Source organism: Chelonia mydas, chromosome 4 (genome assembly GCF_015237465.2).
Source record: "Chelonia mydas isolate rCheMyd1 chromosome 4, rCheMyd1.pri.v2, whole genome shotgun sequence".
NCBI classification, from domain to species: Eukaryota; Metazoa; Chordata; order Testudines; family Cheloniidae; genus Chelonia; species Chelonia mydas.
This window is the reverse complement of record NC_057852.1, coordinates 129,283,732-129,297,891: the sequence shown is the minus strand read 5'-3', so window position 1 is coordinate 129,297,891 and position 14,160 is coordinate 129,283,732. Positions and strand designations below refer to the sequence as shown.

At 45.5% G+C, this 14,160-nt stretch overlaps 1 protein-coding gene across 1 annotated transcript in view; it reads right to left on the bottom strand.

Annotated features, from left to right (window-relative positions):
• Positions 1 to 12,662: 12,662 nt before the first annotated feature.
• SUCLG1 (succinate-CoA ligase GDP/ADP-forming subunit alpha) overlaps positions 12,663 to 14,160 on the bottom strand; it is a 31,637-nt gene continuing 30,139 nt past the window's right edge. Inside the window, exon 9 of the mRNA XM_037898316.2 lies at positions 12,663 to 13,677. Coding sequence (XP_037754244.1) covers positions 13,651 to 13,677 — 27 coding nt within the window. The 3' untranslated portion in view covers positions 12,663 to 13,650. The remainder of the gene's footprint in view (positions 13,678 to 14,160) is intronic.

Below are 14,160 nucleotides of genomic sequence, written 5' to 3'. Positions count from 1 at the left end.
TACTCCACATTGCAAAGATGACCTGGAGAACCCTGTCCTTCAGGGACCACTCATGGCTTAGGGAGAAAACCCTGCGGAGATGAACCATGATGATTTTGCACCCCGGTAAATGGACTGCTGCCAGAGTGATGTCATCACAGGTTGATCATCTCCAGGCAGAATAACTTGGAATGTGCCCTTCCCTTGCTTGTACTGTCAGTGAGTATGTGAACCACTGAGTGTCTGATGTGGTCGCAGAAGGCATGACATGCATTGCAGAGGCCAGAAGTTCCAACATGTTGATATGGACCAAAGTTTCCTGTTCTGACCACAGGCCCTGCACCCTTCATGAGTCCACATGTGCCCCCCAACCCAGAAGAGAAGCATCAGTAACCACCGACTTGGTCGGAGAGGGCCAAACAAAGGTCCTTGGGACACATTGTGCAGGGACTTCCAGCAGCACAAGGAATCTAGGACTGTGAAGGAAAGCGAATCAACCTGTCCAGAGAATGCAGGGCAGGGTGGTACACCATCCTGAGCCACACCTAAGAAGGCAAAGGTGCAGCCTGGACAACTGGACCACCTGCAGCCCAACAGGCTCAGACACATGCAGACTCTTGTGGAAGGCTGCGACTGAGGACTGATGCAGAGCTCTTGTAGTGCCTGGAAGCAGTCGGTTGGCAGGTACACCCTCAACATTATGGAATCTAACAGGGCCCCAGGAAACTTGGTTTTTTGAGTGGGAGCCAAAGTTCACTTTGCGATGTTTAAAATGAGTCCAAGACAGTCCCGCAAATGCAACCTGGTATCGACGTGGGTGAGAACCTCCTCTCTGGCACCGCCCTTCAGCAACCAGTCATTGAGGTACAGGCATATGTGGATTCCCCTCCTCCTGACCACCGCCATGCATTTGGGGAAGATTCAAAGGGAAGAAGAGAGGCCAAATGGGAGAACCATATACTGAAAATAGTGGTTCTCCTACCACAAAATAAAGAAACTTTCTATGGGTCAGTGGAATTGCCACACGAAAGTAAGCGTCCTGAAGGTCCAGAGCAGTGAACCAATCATTCTGGAACAGTGCAGAGAGGATAGCCAGTAGAGTGGCCATGCAGAATCTCATGTACTTGATCAATTTGCTGAGGCCATGAAGGTTGAGAATGGGTCTCATCCCGCCCTTGAATTTTGGTATCAGGAGGTACCAAGAGTAAAAGCTGTGGCCCTGGTGTTCTGGCAGAACCTCCTCCACTGCTCCTAACTGCAACAGAGAGCCTGGTCAATGAGCAGTGTCTTGTGAGAGGGGTCCCTGAAGAGGGACAAGGAAAGGGAATGGGAAGAGGGCATAGAAAGAAATTGAATTGCATAGCCTGATCTGATAGTTTAGGACCCAGCTGTCAGAGGAAATCGAGTCCCAAGCATCGTAAAAGCAGGCCAGCCTGTCCCCAAAGGGATGGGGGAATGGAGCTGGCAGGGTAACTACTGGACCAGTGTTCTGGACTAAGGAGTCAAAATAGGGGCTTAGCCCATGCTGAGGGAGGGTGTGTGGGCTGCCCGAAGCCTGAGCCCAACTGCTTCCTCTTGTGGGATCTTGTTCTCTGCCTAGGGTAGTCCTGCTCCTTCCGGGGGAACGGTTGTGCAGGGGAATGCTGAGGGTGATCTTGTTGTTGCTGCTGCATGCCACAGTAGCCCTGGAATCCTTGAAGGAGTGCAAAGTGTCGTCAGGCTTGTCCAAGAAAAAGACTTGGGCGTCAAAGGCAACTCCTCAATAGATTGCTGGACGTCCAGAGTGATTGCGGGGTTTTGCAACCAGGAAACCCTCACAGTTACCACCGGGACCGTTACCCTGATTGAGGTGTCTGCAACATCAAGGTGTCTGCAACGAACACCTGGAACTCTTCACTCTAGGCCTTGGGCAACTGGTCCTTGAATTTAGCTATAGCGAACCGGTTAAGGAAATCATACTTGGCCAGAAATGCATGTTGATGTGTGATCCTCATCTGTAGGGATGATGACGTGCAGATCTTCCTGCCCAGAAGATTCAACCTCTTGGAGTCTCTATCCTTACTGGGTAGACTTGAACTTACCCTGCCAGGCCCCATCATTGACCACCATTACAACCAGGGAACTTGGGGCCAGGTGGGAATAGAACCCCTCAGATTCCTGCATGGGAACAAAATAGAGCTTTCTCATGCACTTAGCCACTGGTGTTACTGAGGCTGGTGTACTTTACAGGGCTCTTGCTGGCTGGTGGCACAAACAGTCCTGGTATGCCTTAAAGTCCTCTGGGATAGAAGTTGGGGGGGGGGGCAGGGGAATGAACCCAGCAGCACAGCATTATCCAGCTATGAGGACAAATGTCTTGGCTGAGCCAAACAGGCTCTCGCTCCCAGGGAAACGTGCCCAGGAGGGAGGACTCCTGTGGCTCTATGGAGAGGAAAACCACTGATGCCTGGGCCGGGGCAAATCTGAAGCTGCCACCATTGACCTGGCAGGCGACTTTGGCTTCAAACAGGATGAAGAGCAGGGTCTCTGTGAACAAGAAGCATCCCACTGAGTCCATGGCCACTGGTATAGGTAGGGCCTGTAAGGGGCAGGACAGCAACCTCCGTCCTGGACAAAGGATGCAGACCAACCCTGGGAGCCATATTGGTCCACTGACAACCCCCAGAGCTAATCTCTGATGCGGAGCAGTAGGATGCGGAGCAGTAGGATGACAACTCCAACTTGGAATCAGAGCACCTGAGATCTCAGCAACATGGGAAGAGTGATGCTTGAGGGAGCCAATAGGCCGTCCGTTTCAACCATTGCACAGACTAAGGTGGAATCGGTGCCTCCAACGAAGGCAGTATCGTTGGTGCTGAACGCAAAGGGCCTAATGCAAAAAGCAGTGCAAATGTGTCAATGTGGATGGTGGATGGCTGGGACCATTTGCAGTGTTGAATGCGGCCCAGGGTGGGGGCAAAGAGGGTCCTAGTGCCAAGGTCTCCTGCACTGATTCCGGTACCAGGTCCATGCCCACCATGTGGACGGGAGTGTCTACGTGAGAGGCACAAAGGCTCCATTGGAGAAGGTTGCTGAAGGCACAAACCTCAGAAAGTCCTCACCCAACAGTGAGGAGAGAACAGAAGGGCAGAGCAGGTCCACCATAGGCTGGTATGCTGACGCAGTGGTTACAGTCAGTACTGGCATTGCCCTTATTGGTACCAGACTCAACAGACGCCTGGAGGCCGGAAGCAGAGTCAACTGTACGGGGTTTCTGCCCTTCCCACTGGGTACCAGGGAAAGGTCAGCGGTAGCCATGCCATCCCATGCACCAGAGCCAGTCCCATGCCGGTCTGCACTTTTCCTGGGGTAGGCAGAGGAGTCGCCCCATGACCTGGAGCAGTCCTAGTTGGTCTTATGAGACCTCTTCCTCAATGCCAACGATGGAGAACATCTCCTCTGTCTCTTCAGAGCAACGCCTGCCATGAAATGAGAGGCAGCTGTACTCTGAATCTGAAGGTGTTTTTCGACCCAAGGAGGGCCTCGGTACTGGATCAGGCTGTGTGGCCTGTTCAAGCAGGTAACGGACTGGCTGTGTAAAATCCTAAGCCGGGGTACTCAATAGGCGGACTGTCCCCTGAGCCTACACCCTGGCCTTGTGTCCCCTGAGCCCACCTCCATCTCAGCCTCATACCCCCACCCCGTAGCCCATCCCAGCCTTGTGATCCTCACTCTCCAACCCCACCCCAGTCTCATGCTCCCTGCTGCTGAGCAATTCGCAGAGCCCTCCACCCTGCCCTGATGTCCTCCCTACCCCACATCCTTCGGGGCCAGTTCCTGGAGCCCTCTCCAGCCCCCAACCCCTCCCAAACAGGCCTCTTCCCTCCAAAGTCCGCCTCCAGTCACCCACTTCTCCCACATCCTGGCCTCCTCCCATCTCCCCAGGGCTGCTATCTGGAGTCTCCTCAGTCCCTCCCAGTACCCGGAGCCTCCTTCCTGTCCCTCTGCTATCCCAGCTCCCAAAGGGGCATCACACTGCTAGCTGGATCATAGTCCAATAGCGTCACCGCCTGGCTCTGAGCAAGGCCTCACACACATACACATCCTGCTTTGCTGCCCAGATCCCAGCCCATACCCATTCCTCGCCCCCTGCCCCATCTCCGCTGTTTGGCTCAACTGGAGGCATGGAGGAAGGTGTGTTTTTGGCGGGGGGGGCGGGGGAAAGCAGCAACACCAAGTGGCTCAGGCCAGCCCCATGTGTCCCGTTTTCAGTTTAGGGAAATAAGGTCACCTACCTCTGTAGGCAGGGAGCTGGCTGATGATCATGGAGCTTTGGGGGAGGCGGGGGGGCGACTGGGGAATTAGAGGAGGGGAGCTGAGCCAATGTTCCCTCGAATTTTTTACAGACCGTGTGTGCAAAAAATTTCTTCTCTGCAAATTGCTGTGCAAATTTTTGTGTGTGCGGTGTGTCACCGTGTGCATGGGGTTTAGGATCTGTGTGCTCGCACACACACGCACAGCTTAGAGGGAACAGTGGTCTGGACTGTGACTATGCCTTGACCAAGAAATTTGGACCGTGACAAAAAATAATTTCTTACCCCTGCCCTAAGGCATGATTGATATCAGCAAGCCAGGCCAGCCCTGGGCATGTCCTAGTTAAAAGATACTATTTCTCAGGCTGGCCAGCGTAGAACCAAGCCCACCTGGAAATTAGCAGAGCCCATTTTCTTTAGTTCACTAATTCTTGTTTATTTTTTTGGAAGCCGCTGTCATAAAATGTACAATCCGATTACAATGTGCAATGGTTTCGAATGATATTGTTTCCCATTGCTGCAAAAAAGCATGGATTAATGGTGTGTGGGTTGGCTTTCTGTGTTACAGATACAGATCCCGGTGTTGCAGGTTCATTTATAAAACACATATTAAATCACTTGTTTAGTAGAGGTTTTGCAACAGAAATAGGCCATCGAGTAAACAGGACCAATTGAAAAATAGTGGGTTATTGCTTCCCTCGCATATACATGAAATGATACTATAATAAAGACGGTTCATTGTCTATGACTGTTTATCTACACTATAAGCAGAGAGGAGGAGCTGGGGCATAGTTGAAATGCTGGCCTGGGATTCCAGAGAGCTGTGTTTGATTTCTGGCTCTGCTACAGACTTCTTTTGTGACCTTGGGCAAGTCGTTTAATCCTTCTGTGCCTCGGTTCCCTACGGGTGAAATGAGGATGATAATGTTTCCTTGCAGGTTTGTCTGTTTAGATTGTAAGCTCTGTTGTGCCTTTGCTGATTTATAGGTAGTCACGTCTGAATCCATCCCTGCTGCTACAGAGCCAAGCGCAGGGTCCAAGGGGGAGACACAGCAACTCCCTTAGCCTAGGGCTGCAAAACCTTGACTGTTGCACTAACTTGCTTCAATCTCGCCATAGCTGCTGTGGGTCACTGCAGAACACCAAGGATGCACAAATGTCCTGACCATGTCCCCAGCAGCCCCTCTGGTGGGGGTGGAGAGGGGATGTGCTATTTATCCTAGCTGGGAGCCTGCTGATGAAGCCCCTTGTGCTGGGGGAATGAGTATACCGACATGAGCGGCAATCACACCTCTGACTGCAGGATAGCCGTACCCTTAAATACAAAGGGGGTCAGGTTCCCAACTGAAAGGTGTAAATTGGGCCATTGACGGCAGTACAGCCACATGAGCTGAGATTCTGGCTCAGTGGCTTAAAACTCATCTCTGGTGCAATTCCGTTGAGCTAACAGGGCTGACTCTGGGCCCTGCCCCAAACTATCCAGCTGCTTAAGTGCTTTGCTGAATCCGCACCTTGATTTGCAGGCCCCAATCCTGATCGCACAGCAGTGTGACTCCTGGTGGAGTTAATCCTGATTCACTTATGTGGTGGGGGAGAGGGCGCAAGCCAGTGACACTCTAGCACCACAATCATTGCACGCGGATGGACTTGCAGGTGCAGGAGACCCCTGGACACTTACTGGGACACAGCCTATTCAGGGGCCGCCTTGGGGAAAGAGGGCTATGCCTTCCACCTACCTCTCCCCCCAGAGTTTGATGATCCCCAATAGCCTGACTGTTCTTGTCCGAGAGGAGAGGGACGAGGGGCAGGCAGAGGTTCGGCGCACAAGCCTGAGACTTCTGCATTTCCTGCCTATGGCACAAACCCTCCAGAAGCGAGGCCAAGGCGCACAGCACAATTTAGACGTGACAAAACTACTCTGGCGGAGCAATTTTTATTTTTTTTGCGTTGGTTCAAATATGACAGATATTCTCAAACTCTGCTCGTAAGGCACAAAGCCCTGGACTCCTTTGTGAGTGATTGAATGCCCCGTGTGCAAAATTTGAACACCAGCAGCCTGGTTGCTGGTTGCTGGAAGTCAACGGGAGTTAAGTGTGTGGAACAATTTCAGAAACAGGCCCAAGAGGGCACATCATGTCCACCCCAAGGCTTGCTTGCCGCAACACCTCAATCATGTCTAAGTGGCAACGCTGTCACGATTCACATGCTCTATGGCGCAGTGTCTCGTGCTCATATAGCTAAGTAATTGAGAAGAATCTTTTCTTCCCAGTTTAATTTTCTCTATCCATAGCTCAGGGGAGCAACCAATGACTGCAGAAGTCTTTGGTTCTTTTTAATTTTAATACGATATTGCTTAAAAAAATTTCTGTTTGAGCCTAACAATGCTCTATTCTGTTAGTGGGCAGAAGAGCAAACACAAAGAAGGTATCAGAGGATCTCGGCACCTCTAGAAATTCAATTTAAAACTCATCCAATTTCAAAGTGAGGAAGGTGCTTCTTTGAGCCCTTGCCCTGACGCCTCTCTGAGGACTGCACTGCATCCTGGGAAATATATTCATGCCAAGGATAGAGGATGTCCATAGAGGATAATAGCAGCATGAGGGAGCACAGCTACGTTTCCAAATCAAAACATTTGGGATTTCCGACCAAGCGTGTAGATTTTCAGCTGGCAATTTTTGGTATTTGAATTTTCACAGAAAAGCTGAAGTTTTTCCATAGAAAAGATTGATTACAATGATTTTTTTTTATTGGCAGTTGTTTTCATTGAAATTTTCCACATGAAAAAAACCAAACATTTTTCAACCAGTGCTAGGCAATACATGGATGGTGGCCTTGTCTCCAGTATTAATGAATACCATGTGAAAAGGACTATGTTGCATTTACTAATGCCCAGTGGCTCACTGCTTAACCCACTTCTATAGAAGTGAACTTGGCAAGCATTGTTTTGGAAGTAAAAAAAAAAAAACTATACACCCCTGCCCACCACCACCACCAAACTTCCCTGAACATCTTGGGTACCTGTCAAGTTCGAGCACCTTGTCACTTGTAAAGCAGGCATGGGCATGCCTCTCAGAAGTGCGTCACACGGGAAGTCAGACAGAAACAGACAACTCATGAAGTGTGCAGAGCAGCGTAGGAGAACCTAGCCAGGACGCAGGCATGGAAGTGTACTTTGCCTGGGGAAACAGGACCATAGAGGTGAATGAGGTTCTGAGGCAACCAAACTACAAATCCCATGAGACAGTACAGTAGCATTTTCAAATTGAAATATTTCAGTTTTCACAACATTCTGGTTTTTTTACAACGATCAAACATTTCCCCCAGAAAGCAGGCACCTTCTGTGAAAATGTGTTCAGTTAAAAACCCAATTCTCTATGAAAACATTTTGATGCAACTTGTCAGTTAGCTCTAGTGACGGCTAATTTTCAGGAGGTAACACACATCCAAAAGTTGAGGCTTCATGGAAGGGTAAAGGCTGAGTCCAAGGACGCTCGTAGGCCTGACCAAAAGCCCATTGAAACACATGGAATGGCACCTGTTGACGAATCAGCCTCTCTGTGAAGCTGATCCTTGAAGGTCTCATGGTAGAAAGACAGATCAAAATTCTCAAACGTGCTCTGATTTTGGGTGCCCTCCGTTTTGGTCTGCAATTTGCAAAACCTTGGGCCTGTCTTTCAGAGGTGCTGCACACCTGCAGCTTCTAATGAAATCAACAGTGGGATACACAGTCCAAAATAAAACGAGGAAAGAAGTGCACATTTTTAACAGTGAGAGTAATGAACCATTGGAACAATTTCCCAAGGACAGTGGTGGATGCGCCATCACTGGCAATTTTTAACTCAAGAGGGGATGTTTTTTTCTAAAAAAATCTGCTCTTGGAATTATTTTGGAGCGGTTCTCTGGGCCGAGTTATACAGATTAGAATAGATGATCACAATGGACCTTTCTGGCTTTGAAATCTATAAAATGTTATAAGCTGAGAAGCCACTTTTGAAAACACTGGCCTATGCTCATGCAGTAGTTGTGTGATTAGAAAGGGCAAAGGGAATAAGCCTCTGTTTATAGAAAAACCCTCCAAAATATCCGAATTAACCGGACGGAAAGAATAGTCCCTACACCCCATGCCATCGCTGAACCAAATGTATCACCATTTTTGTTGGGAACTGCCAGTCGCTCACAGTGACCTCTGTATTCTGCAGATACATAATGGTCTTTTAAAACATGTTGTTACAGTGAAACTGCAGTAAATGTACAGACTGCAGCCCAGCGGCCATGTCATGAGCCATTCAGAAAATAAATTTCTGCTCATTTGCCTGGTTTTTATGTTGTTTAGTAGCACAGCTATTAAAACACAGTTTGGGCTCCCATCTTTATAAGCGGGCTGGAAGTGCAGTGGCCAAAATAGAGAGTAAAGCAAAAGTGACAGGACTTTTCATTTTGTAAGATGTTAAACTGAATTGTGATGAGCATCATCTCGCGGTTGCTTTGGGCAACTGCAAACTATCTGGTGTGGGGAGTCACCATGCCTGTGTTATTTATTGATAGGAGGGGAGCATCTAACGTCACCAATCAGGATTGGGGCCCCACTGCGATAGGTGCTGTACAAAAGTATAGGAAGACACAGACCTGTCATGAAGAACTTACAGTTGAGTTTAAGACAAGACATGACAAGTAATGAACAATAGGCGGGAAGGGCAAGGGAGGACAAGGCTAACAGTAAGAAGAGCACATGGTTATATTCAGTAGCTCCACACACAACTTCATGATTCCAAACTGCTTAGAAGTTTTGGGATTTTTTGCCTCTGATGCGGCCATCAGGTGCTGACTGATATCTTGCAGACATTACAGCAGAAGCAAGTAACCTTAGTCAAAGATCCACCAAGGCTTTTTCACCACCAGTACAGTAAATGAATATGACCTGAATTCCAGGTGAAAAATGTGTTTTAAAAGTCCTATAGATTTATGTTTAAAATGCTCTGCTGCCATTAAATTCCACTTTCAAATGAACCCATTTTATGGAGGTTGATGGCATTAGTGTTTATTAGCCCATGTTCCCAGGAATTCATTTTATTGAACTTAATAGGGTCTTTAATTCATAACATCTTTTTAAATACAGAAGGTAAGTTTCCACGTAGGGAGACTAGTCAAAAATAGTCATATCCCTAACATTCCAGAAGGAAGCAAATGGCTGACCCTTAGAAATCATGTAAGCCATGTAGAATACACACACAAAAAGATGATTTTTAGAATTATTGCATAGACTGCCAGGCCAATCAATATGCTGATTTGTATATACACAGTATGCACTCACTGGGCCCCATACTCTCCTCTTCCTCATAAATCAGGAATAACTCAAGTGAAGTCAATGGACATACACCAGTGTTAGTGAGAAGACAAGGTCATAGTGTCCAAGGGCAGACACAGCAATCAATGAAAAGGAATGTAGAATAGACCTATGGCCATTTTTTAAATATATAGCAGAAGTTGTTCTATGCTAAACTTTCTTACATTAACTTAAATGAAGCCTCTGCTATTGCTCCTCCTTAGGAGGCATGAGTGACTTATACAGCCTGAACATAAGCAGGAGACAATTAAAATCAGGCCCTTCAAATTTAGAATCGGCCTCTTGGAAAATGATTACATTTAGTAAGTCTTGACAGTTAGCTTGTCATTACAAGCAGGCGCTCTCTCTTTTTCCATCAGCAGGAATTAAGTTACAGGGAAACAGATGATCAGTGAACCAAAACTGTAACAAGACTTAATGGTAGAAGGTATTTGCCTTTTCTTTTTCTCTTGGGGGGGGGGGGGGGGCGTGAAGGAGGACTAATGTTCCCATTCCAGCCTTTTAAAGTATTTATTCACAAGCACATGAAACATTAACACACCACGTTCTTGAAGCAATTTAAAAAAAAAATACATTGCCTATGAAACTGTAACAGCAGCAGGAGCTGACAACTTACATTTGTTAAGAGTTATACTCTCACTTCAGAGGCAGCTGCACAAATTAAGCTTTATATCCAGGTAAGGATATACTTCGCCCACGTCTGTAAGTGTTGCAGAGTTCTAGGCTAGCAGAGGCTGTCCTACTATATAGGAGAACAGCTAGCTGGCTGGCTGGCTAGTGAATAGCCGGTGGTGAAGTATTGTAATTGTTAAAGCAGGGTCACATGCAATTTAATACACCACTTTTCAGAAGTAGAGGTGGCATTCTGTCACCGGATAACTGCCATTGGTTTTATGGTAGTCTGTGCCCCTGAAAGGGCTTTAATGAAGCAGTCTCCAATAGGCAGCTTATTACACTGAAGGTGGGTGCGACGTTGCATGTCATACTTCTAATGGCGTGGAAGTTCATGCAAGTTGAGCGGTAGGTGCCTGCTGAGAACCGTCCCTGGGCAAGCATCAGCACACCAATGAAGGCAACTCACCTATTAATAGGGGGTCACTGCTACAGTGGTCTCAAAGCCGTCACAGCTTATTGGTTAAGAGGCAGGCATACATTCTCATAAATTAAATTATAACTGTAATTTCTCTCTCCTAATCAGCAAATGTTCCAGATTAAACCATGCATAGGTTGCAAAAACTCAGCATATTAGCAAGAATAATTAAGAAATTACTATTATAAAGTCTAACATAAGTATAGCCCTATTGGATAAGATCAATTGTCCATCTAGCCTAGTATCCTGTTTTCTGACAGTGGCCAGTGCCAGCTGTGTCAGAGGGAATGAACCAAAGAGGAGAATTTGTCCAGTCCCAGCTTTTGGCAGTCAGAGGTTTAGGGACACCCAAAGCATGGGGTTTTGTCCCTGACTGTCTTAGCTAAGAGCCATTGATGAACATATCCTCCGTGAAATTATCCACTTCTTTTTTTAAACCTAGCTATACCTTTGGCTTTCACAACATCCCATGGCAACAAGCTCCACAAGTTAACTGTGTGTTAAGTAGTGTGTGTGAAGAAGTACTTCATTACATTGGTTTTAAACCTATTTTCATTGGGTGATCCTTGGTTCTTGTGGTACATGATGGGGTAAATAACACTTCCTTATTCACTTTCTTTACACCATTCATAATTTTATAGACCTCTATCATATCTGCCTTAGTCATCTCTTTCTTAAGATGAACAGTCCTGGTCTTTTTCTTCTGTCCTCATATGGAAGATGTCCCATACCTCAAATCATTTTTGTTGCCCTTCTCTGTACTTCAATTTTATTTTATTTATTTGGGGGGGCAGAGGGGAGACCAGAACTGCATGCAGTATTGAAGGTGTGGTCATTCCATGGACTTGTACACGGGTATTATGACACTGTGTCTTATTATCTCTCTTTCCTAATGGTTACTAATATTCTGTTAGTTTTTGTCTGCTGCTGCACCTGGAGCACATGGTTTCAGAGAACTATCCACAATGACTCTGAGATCTCTTTCTTGAGTAGTAACAGTCATCATTTTATATGGCTAGTCGGGATTGTGTATTCCAATGTAAATTACTTTGGATTTATCAACTTTTAAATTAATCTGCCATTTTGTTGCCCAGGCACCCAGCAACTCTTCACAGTCTGCTTTGGACTTGACAATTCTGAGTAATTTTGTATCGTCTGTAAACTGCGCCACCTCATTGTTTACTCTTTTTTTCCAGATTTACGAATACGTTGAACAGCTTTGGTACCTGTTCAGATCCTTGGGGGATACCAATATTTAGCTCTCTCCACTGTAAAAACTGACCGTTTATTCCTACCCTTCGTTTCGTCTTCTAATCCATAAGAAGGTCCAAAGAGGACCTTCCCTCTTATCCCATGACTGCCTACTTTGCTTAAGAGCCTTGAAGAGCCTCGTCAACTCTTTCTGAAAGTCTTGTGCAAATGTGCTATTTATCCGACTCATACCACCTTCAACCATCCAGTGACAGTCTTAGGACAAGTTACTTCTGTAAACTAAACTGAGATGAATATTGTATTTGTACCTAATAGCCCACCTTGTAAATACCAGGGTAATATTGACAGAGTATGTTTCCAGTGCTTCAGGACCGAGGTTTCCAAGACCTGAAACAGTCGCCTTAGAAAACCTGTTCACCACTGACCATGGAGCATCACGACAAACTGCACAGTGTGCTGCTGAAAACCCCAACTACAGCTTTACGTAATAAGGACATGAGGTTTTGGAATAGAATTGTTATGGCATAGCATTTGTTCTTCAAGAAATGTTACATAAGCAGCTAATTTTGGTTTCCCTAGCTGATTTTTTATTTGTTTATAATGAAAGCAATCCTAAATTCAGTCACTTCTTATTATAACTTGTAATACTCATTCACAGGCACTCAATTTGCTCTATTCCTACAGTAAAATAGGACCTTCGCATGTAGCACTGGTGGATCATTTACAAGAAATATACCCCGGCACGTTTGTTTTCAGAATTTTTTTTTTTTTTACTGCAGCAAGTCCTAACATTATCAGTATTTCAAAACATTCAAAGCAAAGCACCATCTGTCTAAGGTTAAAAGAAGAAAAGAAAAGGTAATATAAGCAGAAAGAATGCGATTTCCAAGTTACACACAGTATGAATATGCATTTTCATGGGAAACTATGATTTAAACTCTTATGAACATAAATATAACTCTGAAATATCAATTAAAGCATTTATGGGGCATTGGCTCCACTCTGGACAAGTGTTTCAAGTGAAATCCTTGTCATTAAAAGGAAGACAAACTCTCTGAAGCTTTCCCCAGAAATTACACAAAATAACAAGCCCCTCACTAATGTGGGGCTATGCTCTGTATGGTTCAGCAGCTCTGAATAATACATTTTGACGTATACCAACATAGCCAGCTGCAAGGATCAGCAGGACACACTCTGTGGATCCAACAGCAGTAATTCAATGGACGGCATCAACTTTTGCCTAAAGCTCAGAAAGTATTTCCTAGTCACTAATGAGCAAGAAAGACTGCTTGGTTTTAAAAACGTGCGTGCTCACAAAGCGGGTATCTTACCCCACTCAATGCATCTTTGTACAAGCTACATTAACTCGGAGTGCAATGAGTATATAAATCTAAAGCTATAAAAATGCTCTCAAATGCTTCCAGATAGGGTTTTGCTGTTTTTTTCTCCTCTTAAAAAGCTGTCTTGCAATGAGGGGGAGGAAAAAAAAAAAAAAAAAAAAAATCACTGAGCTGCAGAATTAAAAAATCAAATTTAGTGATAGATTTATTAATTTGCTATGATGTACAATCAGGTGACCATTTCTGAGCAGGAGACAGTGAAATAAAGTTTATGGCTTTAAAGTCAAATTCAAAACCAAGTATCAGTCACATTCAGGCAGCTGAAGATTAGTGGACGACATATACAGAGGCAAGGTGCTGTCTTGACTTTTCTGTGATAACGTTCCAGGGGCTTTACAGCAGTTTCCTCTTCTCAAACTCCTTCAGAGAGAGCAAAAAATAGGCATATTACTGTTGTGACAAGAGAGTTTTCCAAAAAGCTGTAAGTTTCAGTATCCTTTTAAAAACACAGGCAAAACACACTAGAAGGAGGGTACTTAGAAGAAATGCTATTCCAAGTCACCCTTGTTTGGGTCTGTTTAAAATTTCACTGAGCCAAGTGCAGGGCTTTAACCTCCCATATACAGATTCACTCAACCTCATTTTCACATTGCAACTTGGTTTTTGTTGACACTTTCTTAAACAGTGAAAATATTGACAGTCTTACATCTTCCTTTTATTATTAAATGCATCTGCCCATGTCATTATTATATTTTATATATATCTATATAAAAATCTCCACTCACGCCTTTATCTCAAGTGAAGCTGATTTTTGGAATGAAAAAGGATGGCAGAATTTTGCTGCCAAATTCTCAAAAAAGATGGTAACAGCAAACTATATATCCACTTCTCACAGTCATTTCC